This window comes from Oryzias melastigma, linkage group LG23 (assembly GCF_002922805.2).
Source record: "Oryzias melastigma strain HK-1 linkage group LG23, ASM292280v2, whole genome shotgun sequence".
In the NCBI taxonomy this organism is placed as follows: domain Eukaryota; kingdom Metazoa; phylum Chordata; class Actinopteri; order Beloniformes; family Adrianichthyidae; genus Oryzias; species Oryzias melastigma.
This window is the reverse complement of record NC_050534.1, coordinates 1,992,813-2,014,092: the sequence shown is the minus strand read 5'-3', so window position 1 is coordinate 2,014,092 and position 21,280 is coordinate 1,992,813. Positions and strand designations below refer to the sequence as shown.

The 21,280-nt window shown below is 43.8% G+C and overlaps 1 protein-coding gene across 3 annotated transcripts in view; it reads right to left on the bottom strand.

The window, feature by feature from the left end:
* sox5 (SRY-box transcription factor 5) overlaps window positions 1-9,567 on the bottom strand; it is a gene marked incomplete in the record, with an annotated part of 113,754 nt that extends 104,187 nt beyond the window's left edge. Inside the window, 2 exon segments of one of the 3 annotated variants that reach the window (XM_024294645.2) lie at window positions 2,195-2,390; window positions 9,313-9,567. In XM_024294645.2, coding sequence (XP_024150413.1) covers window positions 2,195-2,390; window positions 9,313-9,389 — 273 coding nt within the window. 3 annotated transcript variants of the gene reach the window in all.
* Between the last annotated feature and the right edge of the window lie 11,713 nt (window positions 9,568-21,280).

The window sequence follows — 21,280 nt, the reverse complement described above, 5'->3', positions numbered from 1 at the left end:
GGCTCTCAAGACTGCCCGGCGACTGTGTTAAATCTGTCACATCTTTCACATGGACCCACACCCCCCACCGCACCATTCAGAAGAAAAGGAAACCCAGAGAGACGCCTAAGACGAATCGCGTCCGGTGAAATATCTTTGCACGTTTGTGTCATGGAAGCGGCCAACCCCGCCTGCTAATGAAATAATTGGTGTTTGTCCATTAGCACGTTTAGGAGAGAAGATGCTCGCCCGCGCCTGATGTGAAAACATTTTTCACAGCGATCTGCAAACACAAACATTAAGAGATCAGAATGAAACATAAACACACATCTGCAGTCGCACCCTCCTGCTGGAAAATTAACATTTTAGGTGGCAGATTTGAAAACGAGCTTTGAAAACCTCAAACTTTTGAAACGGGGGGGTCTGGCAGATGCAGTGGGCTGGTGTGTCGGCCAGCCGGGTGGACTGAACAGGTCGGCGTGTAGCTAATTCACATTGACAAGATAAGGCTGTAATCCCACCCTCCTCTCCAAACTCCCTCTTTGCTCTTCCCCGCTGCCTCACTCCAACATCAACCAATCTCTGATGAGCCACCATATCAACTCCTGACAACTGCTCTATAAGGAACCCCCCGTCCTGCTCGCTTTGGGGTCTAAATCCCCCCAACAGATTTCACTAACTCTTTCTGAATTTCTCTCGATGTTTTTTTATCCCTTGACAGTCAGCTGTGAGGGGTTTGACATTGTTAGCCGTCACCCTGCAAAAACAAGTCAAAAATAAACAAGATGTACTTATTTACAGCTATCTAGGAGTCGGCTGTACACGCCCCAGCTCACACTTAATAACCCCAATCAAGGATTGCACCATCCACCCACCCTCTCTCCAAACAACCTCTGCTCTGCTGTCCAGTGATGGACAACAAAGCCGTGGTGTGTTACCTGGGATAAGAACTTTTCTCTTGGCAATCTCGTGAAATGAACACCGATAAGGCCAATTGTGTATCCCCTTCAAATCTAAATGAACCACCAGTAATCTAATCACGCCCTCAAATATAACAGATAACCCGGAGTGTGCGAGCGACAGCCAGCCTGCACGTCACACAAGCCTCCACGCTCTCATGACTTTGCTTTACATGTGGAGTTCACCCTGGGCGGAGCCTGCAGCCTAATCAGGGGGCTAATTGCAGAATTAGCTTGTCATTACAGACTATAAGCACAGTTTCATTGTTTTACAGCTTCCAAGCGTTTATTGTCAGTTTGGGGTAAAGGTCAACGATTGTTGTCAGCAGCAATCGCTCCGCATTTCAAGGTAAGGTTCTTCCTGTTCTGAGAAAACCAGCAGATTCCTCTGCAAATGACTCAGCTCTCACAGCAATATCTACCAATGACATCTAATTCTATAGTATTCACTGGTAGAAGGTGAGATGTAAGACACTCAACAAGAGTAAAATGTGTCACTTTAGATATGAAGGCAATCTTGCGTCATATTTACACCCAACTTTGAAGTAGTCACCAGTGTTCCAGCTACAACAAACCAAGCTTTATGGACTCAGTACCAACTTTTGGCAGCTCATATTCTACAGTCCTGCAATGGATTTAAAGGCAACACCCGGTGACATGCACACGAAGGCCAACACTAATGTGCACGTCAACAGTAGTTTTGGACTTCAACCCTTATGGGTTCCCATCATCCAACTCTTCTGTTTGCAGAGAAAGCAGATTGTTTCCTGCTTTTTGGAGATCAAGACTGCAACAATGACAAACACTCAACTTGATTTTGTTGTTACTAAGACATAGAGGTACTTATCATCAGAGATTATTCTGATCCAGGCTGGATTTGGTTTAGTAGTTAAATAAAAATGTCTGAGAAATCTTTAGAAATATGTTTCAACACGCTTGAAAACATGGTAAACTCTCAGGGTAAAGGACCTTCGTTTCTAGCTAAACAACCATGGTTGGATGCCAGTTCTCCACTTCTACAAAGATGACACATAGAACCACAAGGTGACGCTTTTACCATTTTTATGGTGCAAAGAAAGAAACAAGCCAATAAAAACAAAAAGAGGAAAACTGGTATTTCTCCAGCCTATGTTTGTCCTGCTCAAATGTTTTAGGATGTCTTAAAATTAGCCGGGTGAACTCAATGAAAATCTTTCAGCTGACTTCCTGGTTGAACCTTTGTTCCATTATCAACCATTCCAGACTCAAAGTCTTACCGTGTTGGCAGGGCTCTCCAAATTTCGGTTTGAGGGTGAGCGAGGGGACACCTTGCCACAGTAGGAGGCCAAAGGGAGGTGGATGACACCGCCCAGTCCTTCGTTTTCCTCATCCTCCACTCGCTGTCTGCTGGTTGCCATGGTTACCTCTCCATCTGTCCCCCCATATGGAGAGGCTGGTCGCTTGGAAGACATCCTGGAAAAGGAGTAGGAGATAGAAGGGAAGAGAGATGAGGAAAAAAAACACAAGGAGAAAAAAGAGCAATATTTAAAAGATGATATGGTAAGTTGACATCTGGACGGGCGAAGCCGTGGGAGTGAGACTACGGCCAGATATGTGAGGATGGAACCGGTTTCCCTAAAGGAGTTCACCAGTGGTCTTTCCCTGATACCAACCGGGTATCTGGTTTCTATTTCTGTGTGTTGGGTTGTACTGTCAGCTCACAGCATGGCGGAAACCTGTCTGAGCCCTTCTGCAAGGAGATGGATGGACTTCATCCAGACACTCCAGGTCTCATAATCCGACATCAGATATATCTGATCAATTTTTGATCCTATAGTTGCTGTAGGAGTCTTGATCATGAATCCTTGGCTTACACTGTGGTTGACATGGCAGCCATGTTTTCTAAAGCTACATTCAACTGCTCTCTGTTGCACCACTTCCATTGAAAAGTCCATGTCAAGTTCTGCGCTCCAAACCCTCATATTGTGTAATTCTCAATACAGTTATTGAAATCTACGTACATAAAGTGCAGCCACTGCAGTCGTGTCGTCCGTGTGCAAAACCAGGTCAAGGTTTGACCAATCAGGAACTCGGACGTGGTGGTGGTAATTTAAAGGCCAACCGTTTGAAAATGAATAATTGAATGAATAACACCAACTCTTTCATTTATCACAACAAAGCTGTGAAAGAAAACACCTGGAGCAGGATTCCTGAGATTTTTACCGCTTCAACATTTTGCCCCACGACGCTTCCAACTGCTAGGAAACATTCGAAAGAGAGGATGAAGCCCCTCCCTGCTCGTCCAGTGTGAATGGTCTAAACGCGCATTTAAGAACCCATGTTTAGCGCATGTTTGAACTCGCATCACATGCCTTTGAAGACCACTGATGCTACAGATGGTAGCTTGAAGGGATTCCCTCCAATCACAGCCCTTCGGTCAGTTTTCCATGCCCAACCTTTAAGCAGAGTTTCAAACCTGCTTTCTGACCCCACACAAGTTTACCATGAGGCCCATTCAGCCGTCACATTTCCAAAAGACGGGGCCATTACTGCAAATAGAGGCTGCGCGTGCTAGCTTTGTGTGGGAAATGACCACGTCTTGACAATGGGCTTTCAGACAGAAACACCAATTGGAAAAAAAGGCAGAAAGAAAGAGAAAAAAAAAGAAAAGAGGACTGTACAGTGCAAATAATATGCATTTATGAAAAGCTCAGGACAATAGAGGAACTGGAAGAAAATAGCTAGCAACATGACAGCTCTGCTGTTTGCATTTGTTGCCGTTGCTTTGTTCCCGTGAATAAAGAAAAGGGAAAAAAAGGATATAAAGCCACCTCTATTAGGTGAACTCTGTCTGGCACAAGGTAAATTTGCCTCCCCGTACTTCAGCTGAATGGCGATGCGGAGACTACGCTGCAATAATAGAATTTAATGTCGTTCCCAGCGTCGCCTGAGTGCTTTCAGATGCACTTGTCAGCCTTGAAGCCACTGCGACTATGACCCTGGGTAATAGGCTGCTCGGGGGGGGGGGCATGCGTCAGGGATGGGGTGGAAAACTTCAGGGGACGTCCATTCGTGACAGGAAACACCCCTCCCAAAATGATCAGACAGGCATTAACAGGCTTGTCTTTGTAGCTGATCCATACTGCGCCGGTATTTAATTGGCTCCACCCCCCCTCCCATGCTTCCCTCCGGTAAACTGATTACACTTCTGACTCTATTGGATTTCCACCGGACTGTACATCTGGCATTGTTCCTGGGAGCGCTCTTACCGCCACTTCACTCTTTATTTACCGTATAACAGCAGATAGAACAAACATGAAGGAAAGCAGTCAGAAGTTTAGACTTGGAACCTGCAGCTTTATCACACTGAGAGGACCTTATAGAACAAATTCAATAAAAAAAGAGCAAAAAAACACCTTACCCAAGTAATTTAATTACCTCTAATTGCTTCTGGAAGATTTTTTACCTGCAATATTCATGGATTTTATAGATAATCTAATAATTTAAACCAATTTTGCAAATTGCATTACTCTTAATTGGACATGGCCAACAAATATGAAGTTTTTCAGAACTTAAGAAGCAAAAACCTCAAGAGTTTTCATCCGCCACGCATGCAGTCCTAATTCCTGATCTTAGGCAAGAAATCATTTTTTTAAAGAAAAGAAGAGCTTAAGAACAAATATGGAGTGAAGAGGACCTGCGTAGGTGTCACTTCATGCAGCGTTTGATGCGAGCGGCGGCCCAGCTGTCCACGCCGAAAGGCCTTTACAGGCCCGACACTGCCGCTCTGTCTTCATCACTACCTGTTTACTTTCCCTCCTTTCACTCTTTCACACTGAGGCCTTTTGTTCCGCACACACAAGCGCTTGTGTCCGCTCTTTCCTCGCCGCGCTCTAACAGAATAATCTTCAGCTGCAGAATCCAACGCCGCGGCGTCTGACGGGGAGTTTGTGCACCTTAACGCAAACCTGCGCAGGACAGAGCACAGCTCTCTCCGACAGAGGAGGGCTTCTATGAGGGTTCTAACCCCCCCATTCTAGTCCTTTGAAGTGGAATTACGACACAATTGGCCGCCGCGGGTGTGCAGGTTACTTCATTTGAGGTTTTTGGCAGGGCTGTCACTCTGAGGAGGAGGAAGAAGTCTCAAAGCGAAGTGGAGATTTAACCAAATTTTTTTTTATTTTTTTTAAAGTCACCTTATTAAGCCGATAAATTGGCACGGCCGTCCAGGTCGTAATTAATGAACATGAGCTGCAAAAAAAAAAAAGTAAAAGAAATGAAATGAGTGCCTCTCTTCCCTCCTCCACACACACACACACACACACGTGCACACACACGGCGAGAGTGCTAAGCTGAGATTAGAGCGCCACTTCCCCTTGGCTTTTTGATGATTAGTGGCCCCTCGGCTAAGTCCCTCTCATATCACATATGTCCACCACCACTAAGTCACTAATCGGACAGCGACGGACGTCCATTAACGGGCCGCCTAATCGCCATCAGCGGTGGTTAACCGTCTCCTGGCTGGCGTTTTCACACACTGTTCACATGAATCAAAGCAAAATTGTGATTTGTTGGAACTCGATTGAAAGACAAAAAGGAACGGAGACGTGGCGTTTTGGTTTTGCTTTGCCGGCTTGGTGCTGAACTTTCCCAGAAAGAGGCAAAATCTTTTGAGTTTGGACTTCAGGAAAGTCATCTCAACTACGGCGAAAACAAGCTAAATGTGTCCTCCGTTTGCACACCTGTCACTCAGGTGTGGAATCAAATGAAAGAAAGAAAGAAGGGTCTATCCACACAGTTTGAGCCTAGTGTGCCTTACTTGACGAGACTTTCTTTCTTTTTGCCCCTGAGGAACAGAGCGCAACATTTACATCCGTTTGACGCCACAGGCAGAAATTTAAACAAATGTTTCCTCCCATGATGCTCTGTGTTATCACATGTTTCATCCCTTTGCAAGCTTCAGCAGAATATTTCTGCAAATCTAAATCAGCTGTTTGTAGGAATGTTTCCCATCATTCCCCCTTTTTTAAACATTTTTCTGTATTTCTATTTAGAAATGCAGGAAAAATGTGCAATGAAGGGATGCATATTAGGAAAAAATTTCCTCCTAAATTCTTTTTTTACGTACCAAGATGAAAAAAAAAAAAAGGCGGGAGAAAAAACTCCGGAGCTCATGCCTGTATGAGCTCACGCACTCAACGACCAACACAAAGCGTCCTCTGTGAGGAGCAGTAAATCGCCGGCCGGCGGCCCGAACCGTGTTTCCTGTCCAGCTCCACCACAAAAGGGAATAACACACAACCTAATGCTGTTAATCACACAGACACACACAGACACACACGCCGGAGGGGAAACGTCACGTGTTTCAGTGTGTGTGTGGAGTGGCTCATGTGGCCGTGGGGCCGAGCGTCCTCTCCTCCTCTGTCCGCTCCGTCCATCCACCTCAGAGTCACCAGCGAGGCATCGGCCCGCATATTTTCCCCCGTCATGCTTTCAGATTTGCCCCCCCGTTTTATTTATGTCCTAACGCTGAGTCATCCGTGGAAAAGGACGGAGGGAGGCGGGAAAGAAAGTTTGTCTGGCAGCTCGTGGGAAAAAGTTGCGTCGCCTTGGAAAGAAATGGGAGCTGAAAAGAGACAGACGGAGAGGGGAAAAGTGCATCCGGTGGACGGCGGCCCCACTCGCCTGCGTTCTCTTTTTTTGATTTTTGGTGAGGGGGGGCTCTGTGTTTACTGAGCGGGGGGGTGTTTTCTTCGTTGTTCTGCCTTTCTGAAGCTGAAGCACATCTCCAGATCTACCCGGCCGTTGCCCTCAACCCCCACTTTTACTACCTGAAAACACAGTGGCTTCATTGTAACACTGAGGTGGGGATGTGTGTGTGTGGGGGTGGGGGGGGGGGTCAAACTCCTGACACTGTCTGGTATTGTTGGCTGGAAGGATGTGTGTGTTTTCATAACCAGAAAACGCGTAAAAGAAGAAAAAAAATGGGAACATTTGAGGCGTTTTCTCCGCTCCGCTGACAACAGGAATGCCTCCCGGCCGACCTTTGACCCCCGCCCTGTGACCCCGAGTCATATGACCCCTGTGTAGTTAGGCTAGCAGTCACTTTTGACACTCTGGAGCGCTCACTCTCACTTTCTTTCATCCTGATTCACAAACAAGAACCACAACAGAAACAGCCTCATAACCCCCCATGCCACTGTCAGCTATCGGTGGGGGGGTCCGCTGATCAAACCGGGGTGGGAGGTCGCTGTGGAAGTAAAGAGGAGGTGGGGGGGACACTTTAGCATTCTCCTCTGGTATTTTCTCCCTTTCTTTCTGCTCCGCGGATGGAGACACGGTTATCAAGACTCTCCAGGGACGCACAATATGGCTCAGACAATGGCCCCCAGTCCAAGGTGGTGGCGGCGAAAAAGAGGGCGAGCGAATGGAGATGGGGGGCAAGAGAAAAAGACGAGGAGTGGGAGGCCTGTGGAGGGCCACAGCAGCAGAGCGGCGCATTAGTTTGCGGAGCACGGACGCTCTACTCAATTACTCCTTCAGACGCACACTCGGTGTGTGTGTGTGGGGGGGGGGTGTGTGCGTGTGTGTGCGCGCTCACACACAAACCGCTCTAACCTCCAACTGTTTTAAGTGAAGAACAGTAAGACTGCTCACTTAAATCAGGAACGAGCTGTGATGGCCGACTTCTCCCCTCGAAAAGCACAAACACTTTCAAAGTTTGAAACTTTTCCCTAAAAAAATTGTGATCAGTTCCTGATCGATCGATCAGAACTTCCTCATCGATCAATACACTCAGAACTCTGCAAAGCTGCTAACGAGCTCCTCGGCCGTCAGATCGAATCACCGCCAGCCCCCCTGAGGAGCGCCGACACCTCCACCTAAACCAGGGGACAAATGGAGGGGTGTGAAAATCCGCCGCTACCTTAACACCCCGTTGACAGAGACCTCTTCCTCTCCGCCCCCGCCACCCCCCGCCACCCCCCTGGCCCTTTCACTTCATGGCTCTCACTTTTCCGCTGCTCCTTCTCCTCCAGGAATGTGTCAGTTTGGCCTCATCTCCTTCATCTCTCCATCAGATGGCTTCTTCTTCTTTTTTTTTGGCCCGTCTCCGTTTCTCTGTGGATATTTCGGTGATGTTTGTGCAAACAGAGGCAGTCTGTTGCTGCTATTTTTAAACTTGATTTTAAAAGAGTCATTTTGGAGCATTGAAAAGAATTTAAAAAAAAGGACAAATTTAAGGAATGCTATCAATTGCATTACATTTTTTAAAGTTGTTGAAATTTGATACTAATTCATATTTAGAATAACAAATAAACAAAAACTATTTATTTTGGAAATTTTCACTAAAATATTTTTGGAGAAAAAATACATTTTAAATAGATTTAAAGCCATTTTTATTTTTCATTTTTTTAAACAAATACAAGACTGTTTTTAATTGATTAAAGGATATCAATAATTATTTTCAGGAGGAAATGAAAAGTTTCTCTTTTTGTTTTTTAAAGAGGAGGTCAGGCGCATCTTTGGGGCTGGAGCGCTTTTACGCACGGCCGATCGGAGGATACCCCCATCCTCCTCCTCCTCTTTTTTTAACTCCCATCCACACATGAGCCCAGTGTCACGCACGGCGGCCGGAGGCGCGGAGATGGAGTGCATTACTGGAAAGCGAGAGTTTAAAGCGCTCTCCTCCTAAATCATTGTAATCCCACATTTATCTCCATATTCAGTTTTCTAATCCTTGGCTTTTTTTTACCTCCTTTTAGCTGTTGCCCCCCCTTAACCCCCCCACCCCCACCTCCACATCCGATCATTTCTTCTGGATTTATTAAAAATACTTCTGAAGTTGAACAGAGCCCCTAAAATCCCCACAATCCACCCCAAATCTGAGGTTATTTCGGAATAACGATTACAAAGACAAAGTGAGAGACTTTGACGTATGAAGAGACGCGTTTTCTGACGGAATCTGCATCCGAGCTGCTGTCTGCGTGTTGACGGAGCCGGGTTACAGGGTTCACACCTCCGAAATCAGGCGCAAACAAGAGGAGCGCAGCCAGATTAAAACTAAACAACAGGGATTGAGGCTGGGATTACCGAGCAGCGGGGGCTTCAGTCATTGATTCAAAGAAACAACTCAGACGAAAATGAGAAACTTTTTCCCTGAAAGAAAGTTTGGGGGAGAAAAGTTGTCAGAAAGTTGAGCAGAGAGGAGATCGTGGACGGACTGATCCAAAAGAGCGCAACTTTTCCTGACGCGCACATGTAGTCAATCATCAACTGGCGCCCCCCCCTCCTTCACCTCTCCACCCGCGCTGACTGTCACCTCTCTGTCACGCACAGGAAAAAGTGTCTCCTCGTGCGTCCCTCCCCAGCATCGGCGGCGGCGCGCGGCACGTACCTGTTACACTCCTGAGGTAGCTCAGGCTCAGTGAGCATGCTGGAGTGCGGCTCCGTCTCTCTCGACAGCAACAACATAAAACAGTCCCAGAGCGCGCGCGCGGACGCCGTTAAGTCTCCCGGACCGAAACGCGGACGGGACAGAAGCGATCCTTCAAGCGCTCGCGCTCCTCTGCTGCTCTCGCGCCCTCCCTCTCTGTTCTCTGCGTGTGCGCTCCGCTCACGCACTTCCAAAGCCCTCCCTCTCTGACTTTCTCTCCCTCTGCCTCCTCCTCCTCCTCTCCCTCCGCCCTCCCTCCTCCTGGAAGAGGCGACGGCTCGGATGGGCTCTTAAAGGGCCAGCAGCGCGCGCGCCCGGCTCCGCGAGCGACAGAGGCAGGCCGAGAATGGGGGAGAGAGGGGGACTTCTGAGGGGGCGGGGCCTCGTGACCAGCAGTGTGAAGGCACAGCAGTCTGGTGTCTTCCCTCTGATGCTCCACACACTTCACGTCAAGAGGGCCGAAGGAGGATTACTGCTCAGTACTACTCTAGTAAAAGTCAAAGTAACCAACGAGTCGGAGTAAATACAACTACAGGAACACTGAAACAATGATCTGGTTTACAGTTAAAAGCTGCTGGTCCCAAGTGTGGCCAAGTGTTTTCAAGACAGTTTTGGAGGGAGGGACGGTGGAGACGGTTCGTCCGTCCGCCCTGAATCCCTCATGGCAGTGTGTTCGGTCACAAACCGCTTTAACGTCACAAGATTTTCATGAGCCTGAAGTTTTGGGGGTTTTTAGCTTCAAGTTTCTCTTAACTTTCTGGGGTAAAGTTGATCTTCATCCTCTGTTAAATATCTGCAGCTGCTTTAAACTTTATCAACTTTTGGAACCATTGAAACTGATACAGATTATTTCATAGCCCTCAACTGTCAAAGATTGGAAGATGCCAACCTCGACCTCATCTGGCTTTAAAGGTGCCATGGATGAAAACAAAAACTGGACCTAAAACTGGTCTTTCTGAAAACAATAATAAACGTGAATCCACCATTTCCTTAGCAGCATCCTCGTGACGTGAGACAGCAATGAATTATTATTAATATACTCTGTGGGAACAGCTGTCACAGTAAATCCATTTTTAGGTTTTAGGTTTAGTCGGATAAATGCAGATTTCTTTTATTATCTTCTGTCTCCTCACTGGTGTGTTCTGCAGAAGAAACTTGTCAAATCTTAACTTTTGTGTTTGTTTTATTGGCTGGTGGGTGACCGTGGTGCAGAGGTAGAGTGGCTGACCTCTGATTACATTTTGGAGGTTCAGTTCCTGCTGTAGCGACCCATGTGCTGAAGTGTCTTTGAGCAAGACACTGAACGTTGTCTCTGGTGGTTCTAGGCTGGTGTGTGCAGCAGAGGAGCCAGTGGAGTGAAGTGGGTGAATGGAGGTGAGACTGTAAGGCACTCCGGGCCTTCTAAGAAGGTAGTAAAGCGCTAAATACAGTGAGTCAGAGCACCTCACGGTTCTCCAGATTTACTGCTGATTACCTGGACCGGGTGTGTTCTGGATCCGGCCCCCTGGGTGATTCTATCCGGCCCTCCAGATCATTTTATTTTACTATTAATGACCCGATGTTATCTTGCGCTCATTTATAACTAGTATAATTTTGACGAAATATATTTTTATGGAGAGTAAAACATTGAAAGTTATTTAAGGTTTAAGTTGATTTATTCTGGAATAATATTTCTGTCTGTTTTTCTTCATAGCTATGTCAAAAAAGTTATGGTTTTAAATGTTTAAAAATTGACATTCTGTTAGGACTATTTTCACATTTATTAAGATTGAGTTTAGTTATTATTTCAGCTACATGCTAGCTGTTTTGGCTAAATTAAGTTTTTTTTTTTAGTTATCAACTTCAGCATTTTCAGCTATCGGCACTAGGATCTTCAGCTGCCAAATTCATTCATTCATTCAAAAAAACAAGTGGAATGTTTTTAAAATCATGAACAATTCAGAAAAAACAAAACACCAGAACAAAACATCTGGTCTAGAGAGCTCAGACCTAATGCAAGAAAAAGTAGAAAACCTTTTCTTAGAAATCCAAAAATGATTGACCACAAACTTCTTACTAACCCATAATCCATGTTGACAAGCCTCATTCCACAGTTAACCGTCTCATGAGATCAGCCTCCATGTACTCCATTAATCTATAGTAATGAACACTCGTCAGGGTTTCTCCTGTACATCACTGATGGTGGTGCTGTAGAGTTTGTTCACGTAGGTCTGTTAAAAAAGGAAAAGTCCTACATCAACGATGTCACAGCAGTAAACAACAGTACATAGCAGTACACAACAGTACAGAGCAGTACATAGCAGTACACAGCAGCACACAGCAATACAAAGCAGTGCACAACAGTACATAGTAGTACATAGAAGTACACAACAGTACACAACAGTACACAGCAGTACATAGTAGTACACAACAGTACACAACAATACAAAGCAGTACACAACAGCGCACAACAGCACACAGCAGTACACAGTAGTACACAGCAGTACACAACAGTACACAGACACCAAGACGAGCACTGACAGTGTTAGAGGCGTTTTCAGCCGAGTTCCAACATGACGTTGATGCTAGTAAACAGCTGGAGTTTGTGTGTTTTATGTCTGAGAACATGACAATAGTTATAGATTAAAACGAGATAAAAAATAACACGTGTATTTGTTTGTAATTAATTCATCACACTTAATGTGATTATTTGACACCCTAATAAATATATACTATGTAGGTATGTATAAGAAATGAAATACACACATATAATCACAAACACTTTCCCTCCATTGTTCATCCGTCAGTTTTACCGTTCCCACAACAATACCTCTGCGTGTTTACCAGTGAAGCTGTCGCCACACTGAAAAATGTCTCGGACTTGTCCGTGCGTAATCGCTTGACTTGTGTTGTTTCTTTGGTTCCACCGCGTTACAGAGCAAAGCCGTTCTCAGCTCCGCTTTGATTCCCATGGTGCTGTTCACACGATTGGCTATGCTAACAGCATAAAACAGCAGAACAGTGAACATGAAACAAGCCTTGAAACAAGATTAATATAGGGAATCCTCAGTTTGAAGCACTGGAATTCTTTCAGGCTGTTGAATTCCCCACACTATTGTCCAAATGGTTCAGCTTTTCAGAGAGTTCTTTAATTATTTTTGGCTTTTATGTCTTTGTAGACAAGAATGGGTGGTGGTGGTGGAGGGGGGGATAATAGAGTTAACAGTGAAGGCTCTGGCTCTAGCGACCTGTGGAAATCTAAATGTTATTTCCGATGCATTAACCAGTATTCAAATGTGACCTGTGCGTGTTATTACCTTGCTCCGTGTGTGACAGAAAATCACGACTTCCTGCAAAATATCCGATCTAATGAAGCTGAATTCATCTTCTCCCAGGCAGAACTGAGATAGATGTCATGTTCTTGGAGCAGAAGCATGAATGTCTCCATATTCAAGACATTGATCTCCACCAGATTACATCAGTGTTTTAAACATGTTCTTGAGGCATTTTTGTCATGATGGAAGACTTACACAAAGAAAACTAAGATTAAAAATACATTTGAGGATTTCTTTGCTTAAATTATTGTAAATCAGGAGCAGACGAAAAAATGCTGTTTGAAAAAGATTGTATTTGTGATGTAATAAATAAACTAGATGGGGCCACAATCTCTCTGCTCTGCTCCATTCTGATCATCCACTCGCAGACAAATAGATCCATGAACGTCTTTGTTTTCCTTGTCTGAGCTGGAGTCTGGATCAGAACTGTACAGCTGAATGGTGATGATGTTGGTTGGCATTGTCAAAGCAGCCCTAATGTCAGGTTGAGGGTGTAAGCTAGCGGGAGAGCATATAAACAGATGGATAACGGGAAGTGGAGCAGGCTTACTCCACCCCAACAGTCCCACCAACAACACATCATTTCTAAGCTGTGAGGTGATTTCAGTGGCACCACAGTGTGAATACCCGACAGATTTCAGCTCAAAATGTCCTTAATTGAAAACAACATGTTCAGTTTTAAAAACAAAACTTTTTGTTAAAAAAAAAATAATTTTACATTTGCAGCACCAACGATTTCAGATGTGTTGTCTCTCATCTGGCTTTCTCCCTATCTTGATTTTGCATTCAGAAGTTTCAGTTTAGTGAGATGTTTGAGCCACCAAACAGCCTGCTGGTCTGTCTAGAGCACGTGTCAAAGTCACGGCCCGGGGGCCGGATCCGGCCCTCCGGATAATTCCATCCGGCCCTCCAGATCATTTTATTTGATTGTTATTAATGACCCGATGTTATCTTGTGCTCATTTCTAACTGGTATAATTTTGACTAAATATATTTTTATAGAGAGTAAAATATTTAAAGTTATTTAAGGTTTAAGTTGATTTATTCTGGAATAATATTCCTGACTTTTTATTATTTATAGTTAGGTTAAAAAGTTACTGGTTAAAGTTTTATAAAGTGTCATTCTGCTAGCTTTTTGGACTATTTTAGCATTTATTAAGATTTTTTAGCCTGTTTTGGAGTTTAGCTAATATTTCAGCTACATGCTAACTGTTCTGGCCAATTTAGGCTTTTTCAGTTTTTTAGGCTATTCTGAAGTTTAGCTATTTTTTCAGGTACGTCTTCGCTGTTTTCGGCTAACTTAAGTTTTTCTTTTTGTTTTTTTTAGGCTAATTTGGCATTTAGCTGATATTTTAGCTGGCTGTTAGCTTCAGCATTTTCAGCTATCACCTTTAGCATTTTTAGCTATCAATTTCAGCATCTTCATTCACTCTTGCACTATTGCAGGTAATACTATATATTTAGTTCATATTCATGTGAAAAAGTTATGATTTCAAAGTTTTATAAGCGTCGTTTTTGTGTTCATTAAATGTTTGTCCTGTGACCTGAGGTGTGTTTTGGATTTTGGCCCCTTGTGTGATTGAGTTTGACACCTCTGATCTATTTCTATCCAATTACATTTCTTTATTATCTACCAAGGCTTGGAAGCTGAACTATCTCTTTACTCTCCTTTTTGTCTCTTTGGAAAGCAAAAAATATGTTTTTAAATCTAACATGTAATATTTGTATTTGCAACTTTGAAAGTTTGATTTTTAAAACTGAAAACTTACTTCACATTTTAAGAAATTTTGATCTCAAAACTGTGACTTTGGTTCGCAATGTGGTAGTACAAAAATCAGTTGGTACTAATGAACTGTTGCTTATCTGCTGAAACTGTGTCTAAGAAAACAACAGTTTTTTTTCAATTTTGTCCAAAAACAGACCAATCATAATGTGAATGCTTTCACAATAAATCAAAAGATGATCCGAGTGGGACTTTAAACATTTTTAGTGGTTTGGAGTCGATTTGTTTGGCTCTTGACACGCGCTTAGCCCATGGTGTTCACACTAGACAAGCAGGGAGGGGCTTCTTTTTCTTTTCTGCAGTTTACTAGCGCATGTCCGCCTCCTCCAGTTGGAGGAGTCTGGGAGTGAAATGTTGAATTTGTGTAAATCTAGCAAATCTCAGTCCAGACTTTTTCTTTCACAGCTCTTTTCTGATATATGACAGACTTTGTGTCATAGAATTCAAGCCAGATAAAAACCACAATTATTAATTTCTCCTCCATTATCAATTTTTCAAAGGGTTGGCAATTCTGTAAATGAAAGCTCTATCCATATGTCACCTCCAAGTCCCTGGGTGTTGGACTTGGTTTAACCTTTGACATGTGTTCAGTGGCGGCCACATTTTGTACTTGGAGCCTAAAATCGGTTGTAGAACTTTGCTTTGCTATGCATGAACATGAGAGTTTTGGATGTGGAACCCTTAAGCGTGTGTTTTACATGCTGTTACTAAGGCTCTTTATAGGGAGTGGCCACTTGAACGAGCGATGACGAGGACGTTTCCATAAAGACGTGAGGAAACCCTGCAGGAGCCCATCAGAGGCTTCTCCTCCACGGCCTGCCACAACAAATGAGAGCGGAGACAAACAGGAAAAGCCCGTACAAGTTCTCTCCCTTTGTTTTGCTTTTGATTCTTCGACGTTGAAGCCTTTGGTTTGGGGGAGACAGCTGAGCACTTTCAGGCAAACATATGCTGGCGCTCAGACGTGCGGCTAAACCCGAGCCATACGCACCCGCAGGACGGGAAATCTCCACCGGCCCACCACACCCTTTGTGTCCTCAGGTAAGTGTGCAGTCCTTGTATGTGGGGGTGTGTGTTTGTGTGTTTGTGTGTGTGCAGTGCATGCTGCTTTCAACCCTTAGTGCTGTCAGTCACTATTAAGGGTGTGTGGTCTGTGTGTCACACATACGGCCAATCCAGCTATTGTTCTGCAGAGCGCCGAGAAAAGCAGAACTGACAGTCTGCCACTTTGGTGATACTTTAACACACGCTCACTCAGACAGCGCTGCACACACATGCACACACACACACGCACATGCACACAGGAAGGAGGAGGCAGAGGAGGACTGTCAGTGCTTACTGTATACTGCACAACCTCACACCATGCTGGTTATTCTCAATGCAGACTACCAGAAACACCAAGTGTATCTGTGGAAAGGTTGGTGACTGTTCATGGGACATCAAACCAGAAATAGTAGATCTGAAGATGTGTTTTCTCTTCTCTGTGGAGGTTTTCCTCCCTGTTAGACTAAAGATAAATGGGTCATTTCCTCCCATAAAACCTTCACAAAAGGTGAGATCCATATGTGTTTGGAGAAACGTGTCTGAAGCAGGACTGCCACGATTAGTCGACTAATCGACGAGTCGATGACTAATTTAATAGTTGATTAGTCGTTACTTTATATTATATGGAATCAGAGTGTAGTAAAGTTGAAAGTTATAATAGCATTCTGTTAGCTTTATGGACTATTTTTGGCATTTGTTAAGATCTATTAGGCTAATTTGGGGTTTAGCTAATACGTATTTCAGCTGCATGCTAGTTATTTTGGTTTATTTAACCTTTTTTTCAGTTTTTTAGGCTAATTTGGCATTTAACTAATATTTTAGCTGGCTATCAGCTTCAGCGATTTTAGCTATCAATTTCAGCATCTTCAGCTATCAGCACTATCATCTTCAACGGCCAAATTCATCTTACAGCATTAACACTAGTATTATCACAGGTAATCCTATATATCTAGTTTTTAGTTAGTTTAAAGCTAATGATGTTTAAGATGTATGTTTTACATCCAGTTTGCTCATGACCTGATTAGTCGACTAATTGAAAAAAATAATTGTTGATTAGTCGACTATTAAAATAATGGTTTGTGGCAGCACTAGTCTGAAGTCTGTGAGAACTGTTTAGTGGACAACAACAGAAACCTGTTCAAATAGTGGACACTAAACTGTTAAATATTGTTTTTATCAACTTAATCTGTTCTTTAAAATGTACATCAAATTTGAATGGATTTGCAAGAGTTCAGGGGAGGTTGCATAATGGTGTAGTGGTTAGCGCTCTCAGTGAGAGGGCCCAGGTTCAAATCCCAACCAGGTTCTTTCCGCGTGGAGTCTACATGTTTTTGTTATCCGTGAGTGGGGTTTATCTGGGAACTCCAGTTTCCTCCCAAAGCCAAAAAAATTCTTCATAGATCAGTTAGTGGGGGGTAACAATTCATTAATGTATCGATTTACAATCCCAGGAGATTGATCTGTTGGATCAACGGCCTGTACCATTATAAAATCATTTTGAAATAAAATACATCGATTCTATATACACACATGACATGTCAACTCAACTCATCGTCTTGACATGGTCAGATGATCTGCTGCAGTTCAGAATGGGGAAGACAGGTGATTGAAGTATCTAAAACGTGGCATGGTTGTTGGTGTCAGACAGGCTGGTCTGCGGATTTTAGAAATTGCCAGGATTTTCACCCACAACCATCTCTAGGGTTTGTAGAGAATGGTCAGGAAAGGAGAAAATATCTGGTGAGAGGCAGTACGTGGATAGTTCTGGTTGATGCCAGAGGTCAGAGGAGAATGACCAGACTCATTCCAGCTGATAGAAAGACATCATGAATTAGGCTGCATTCAGACTGGACACATTTGAGCAGTAAAAAGTGTTCAACCTGATGTGGATACAGACGTTCACAACTGGTCAACAAAATCTAAAGTTTGAATAAGTGAACTAACCTAACAAGGATTGCAAAGCAAAGGACTTTCATTATTCTTTGTCTGGTGGCTTTGCCCTGGAATCATAATTACTGGCCAATGACTGAAGAGATCTTTAGTCACATGGTTTTTTTGAGGAAGCTTTGGTTCCAAACAGAAATGTCCGGTTGACAGCAGTCTGAATGCAGACCAAAGGCAAGGTTCAGGACTTGATCCAGACAAACTGGCTTTTCCAGTCTGAAAACACCATCAAGTAACCACTGATTACAACCGAGGTCTGCAGAGGAACATCTCTGAACACACAACACGTCTAACCATGAAGCAGATGGACTACAGCAGCAGAAGACCACACCAGGTATCACTGCTGTCAGCTAACAACAGGAAACTGAGGCCACAATTCACACAGAATCACCAAAACTGGACAATAGAAGATGGAAAAACGTTGTCTGTGTCGCCCACATGTCAAAGTGTCTTTGGGCAAGACGTTAAACCCCATAAGGCCTCTGGTGGTTCGAGGTTGGTGCCATAGACCATTTATATGAACTGGACATAACAAGTGTTGACGTCATCCATAGGAAACAAATTACCTCTGGCCCTTGTTAAACCAGGCCAGAGCCTTCGCCGTCACTGCCTGACACATCTACCGCCATATTACAACCGATCACAACCTGTCAACAGCGATTAGCCACGTTTTTTGAAGAACTACTGTCACCAATCATGAGTGAGCTTGTTCTGGCTTGTTTGAAGTCCACACCCCTCCCACTGAAAACGAGGTTGGAAGAAGCTGTCAAACATTAGGGCGGGGCCAGCGGGCACCACATGCTGTTACTGAGGCATCTGATAGGTCAGTTTATGACTTGAATAACTGACGATAAAGAAAAAATATCTTTAAAATATTAGGATTATAAACAAGGTGTTAAGAAGAAATTATCCGAGCAAGAATGATTATTCTCCAACTTCACATTGAAATGAGTTTGCATTTGATTCATGCTGTCGACAACTGCAGGAAAATCTAAATCTTTCTCACAAAAGATGAAGCAGTCGTTGAACGCCATCATCAAAGAGACAGGTGTCTTCCTACAGATAGAATAGAATATTCTAGAATATTCCTTATATCAAACACAAGGGCGAGGCACACATGTTATGTGAACATTTCAACAGTTTTCTGTTTACCTAATCTAATTCATGGTCAAATGGAGGGAATCCACTGGAATGGCTGAATCTAACTGCATTCCCAACTAAATTGGGCCCCTACTGAACACAGTATTTCTCCTTGACCCCACACACATCACCAAAACCAATGAGAACCTAATTTCTGCATTACAGAAACCTAATTTCTCCATTATGCGGCTCAGTCGACAGTCCACAGCAGTCCTGACCTGGGTGCACCTCTTCCCCAACCTGACCCCTGGTCTGGAGACCAGCAGGAGGCCGGAGTGAAGCTCCGGCTGTCTGTACGGACATGCATGAACTGAGGATGAAGAGGAAAATGCAAAATTATTGTTGTTGATGTCACGCAATGAGGGAGGAGGAATGTATGAAATGAACGGCTAGAAAAACGGTGCCAAAGCTGAGAGGGTAGTAACGGAAATAATTCACAGGAGGGGCTGAAAAAATATTCATACAACACTAAATTATTGGTGAACAGAGGAAAAATGAGAAAGTAAATGTGTTGGCAGGATTCACACAGACTATTACAAGGAAGCTGTTGATAGGGAGTCTAACAGCTGCACTGCATCCGAGAGCGACAATATGCAAAACGCAGGGAAACACTTCTAATCCCAAAACCAGGAACTCAGAGCAACACGCTTCCTAAAAGGTTTGGAGATCTCCATATCATGCAAATCTGAGGATGCAAACATGCAAACACCATGTGACAAATTGTTCGTTTTTGTCTCTAAGAGGTTTTCTGTAAAAGATCAAAGTAACAGCTAACAAAAAAAGAAAACGGGAAAGAATGAGGGAGAGCTTTTGGAAATAGTGCTGTACATCAAAGTTTTTGGACAAATCAGTACAAAAAAGGGGTGGAGCTACAGAGGAAGCAGCACCTCGAGCCTGCATCATTTGCTTTGGTGCTGTGTTGTGTATGTGGATTCTAAAGAAAGGAACACAGCCTTGCGCTGATATGCAACACTTCGCTAACGTAAAGTGCTGCATGATGGCTCAAAGACACCTCCCTCTGCACCAGAATCCACTGATTGATCTTGATCTCATAGACGGTCAGAGAGCTGCAGCAGGTCAAAGACTGTGTGTTATTTGGGTTTCACTGGCATTGAATACTGTTCTTTTGAAGGTTATGCTAATTTCTGGTGGTTATGTAAAACCACAGAACAAAACCTCTTACAGTGGGTAATATGTGACCTGCAGCCGTTCAAAGAATACTGATTTTTTTGCTGACTAAGCAATCACCTTGAGGGGTGGGGTATTGTTCTGAATGCACAGAAGAACAGATTGATATGGAGACATAGACATAAATAGACAGACTGGAGCAACAGACTGGTAATACAAAGTCCACCTTGTCATTACACATTGATTTATGCCAACATAGTTAATCGTGAAGTTAAAAGTGCAAAATAGTTTAAACTCACTGGCAGTTTTTTTAAACAAATCCTGCTTGTGAGTTTTGTTTGTTGAGCTGACTTCACACAGAGTAGTACAAATGAACACAATGTCTTCAGCATTTCTCCTCAAACAATGAACTGCATGCACTGCTGCCTGTTACAACAAGAACACAACAAACAAGAACTCCTCTGTATCTTACAGCCAAAACACATGAATTCAACATCCTGTATAAATCCAACAAGTCCTGGTGTCATTTGTATTAAGCAGGACATACTGAATCGCATATAGACAAATATTATATTAAATGTATTTGATACACACATTTATGAGACTCCAATCTCATTAGCATGATCCAAACTGAAAAACTGAAAATTCTACTTTTTGAGGTTTTAAATGTATTCTACTGTCCATTCCTCTCTATGAATAACCTCAAAGATGTATTTTGATCCGTTCATGCATTTAAGAGTAATCCTGTAAAAAACCTGCACTGTCTGCAGCAGCCCCTCCCATACCCATTAAAACAAGCGGTTGGAAACGTGCTGATGTAAGACCGATGCGAACAGCTCAATCCAGGAAGAATCTGTGCTGCAAGCTCCGCCCCCAGACTCACACAGGCTCAGAACACACGCCCACTTTCTCCGCGGAGCATATGGTGATCGTCAGCAAAGCGTTGTAATCTGAGTAGTGGCTCATCTTGTAGCTCATTTGGCAGCGAGAGGTTTAGGTGTTTCTTTAAATTTCCAAAAGAAGAGCCAGCACATCAGAAGTGTTTGGATTTTAACTTTGGGAGCGTGACAGTTTGATGCCCTTAGCGTGTATCAAAGTGGATTGACCAAGAGACTAAATCTCAGAGATCAAACCGGATGAAGAGTCCAGACCCATAAGTAAATCATGCAGTTTACCGTAAGCATAGAACGCACCAGCTAACGCTACCACTTCCACGCACGTTGCACCTCACGTATAGACGGCCTGGTATTATTTGGTTAACTGTAAAAGTGTGTGGATGCATGATAACAACATCAACGTTTTATGAGGGATGCACATGAAGTGACATTTCCTCTGTGTGTAAATACAAATACTCGATGTGTCTTCTGGATCAGATTGTGGGTCCAGAGAGTAAAACTCTACAATCTGCAGGTCCGTCTTTAAACATAGTTCAGAGGTTGATTGTTTATAAGTGCGAACCGCGAGCAGGAGCAGGCACGCTGAGGAGGCTCAGGGAGGCTCATTGACGGTCTGTGGCAGGCTCAAGGATGACAACATGAAATGGGCGGGGCCAACAAGGAGTGAAAGGCAGAGCCTCA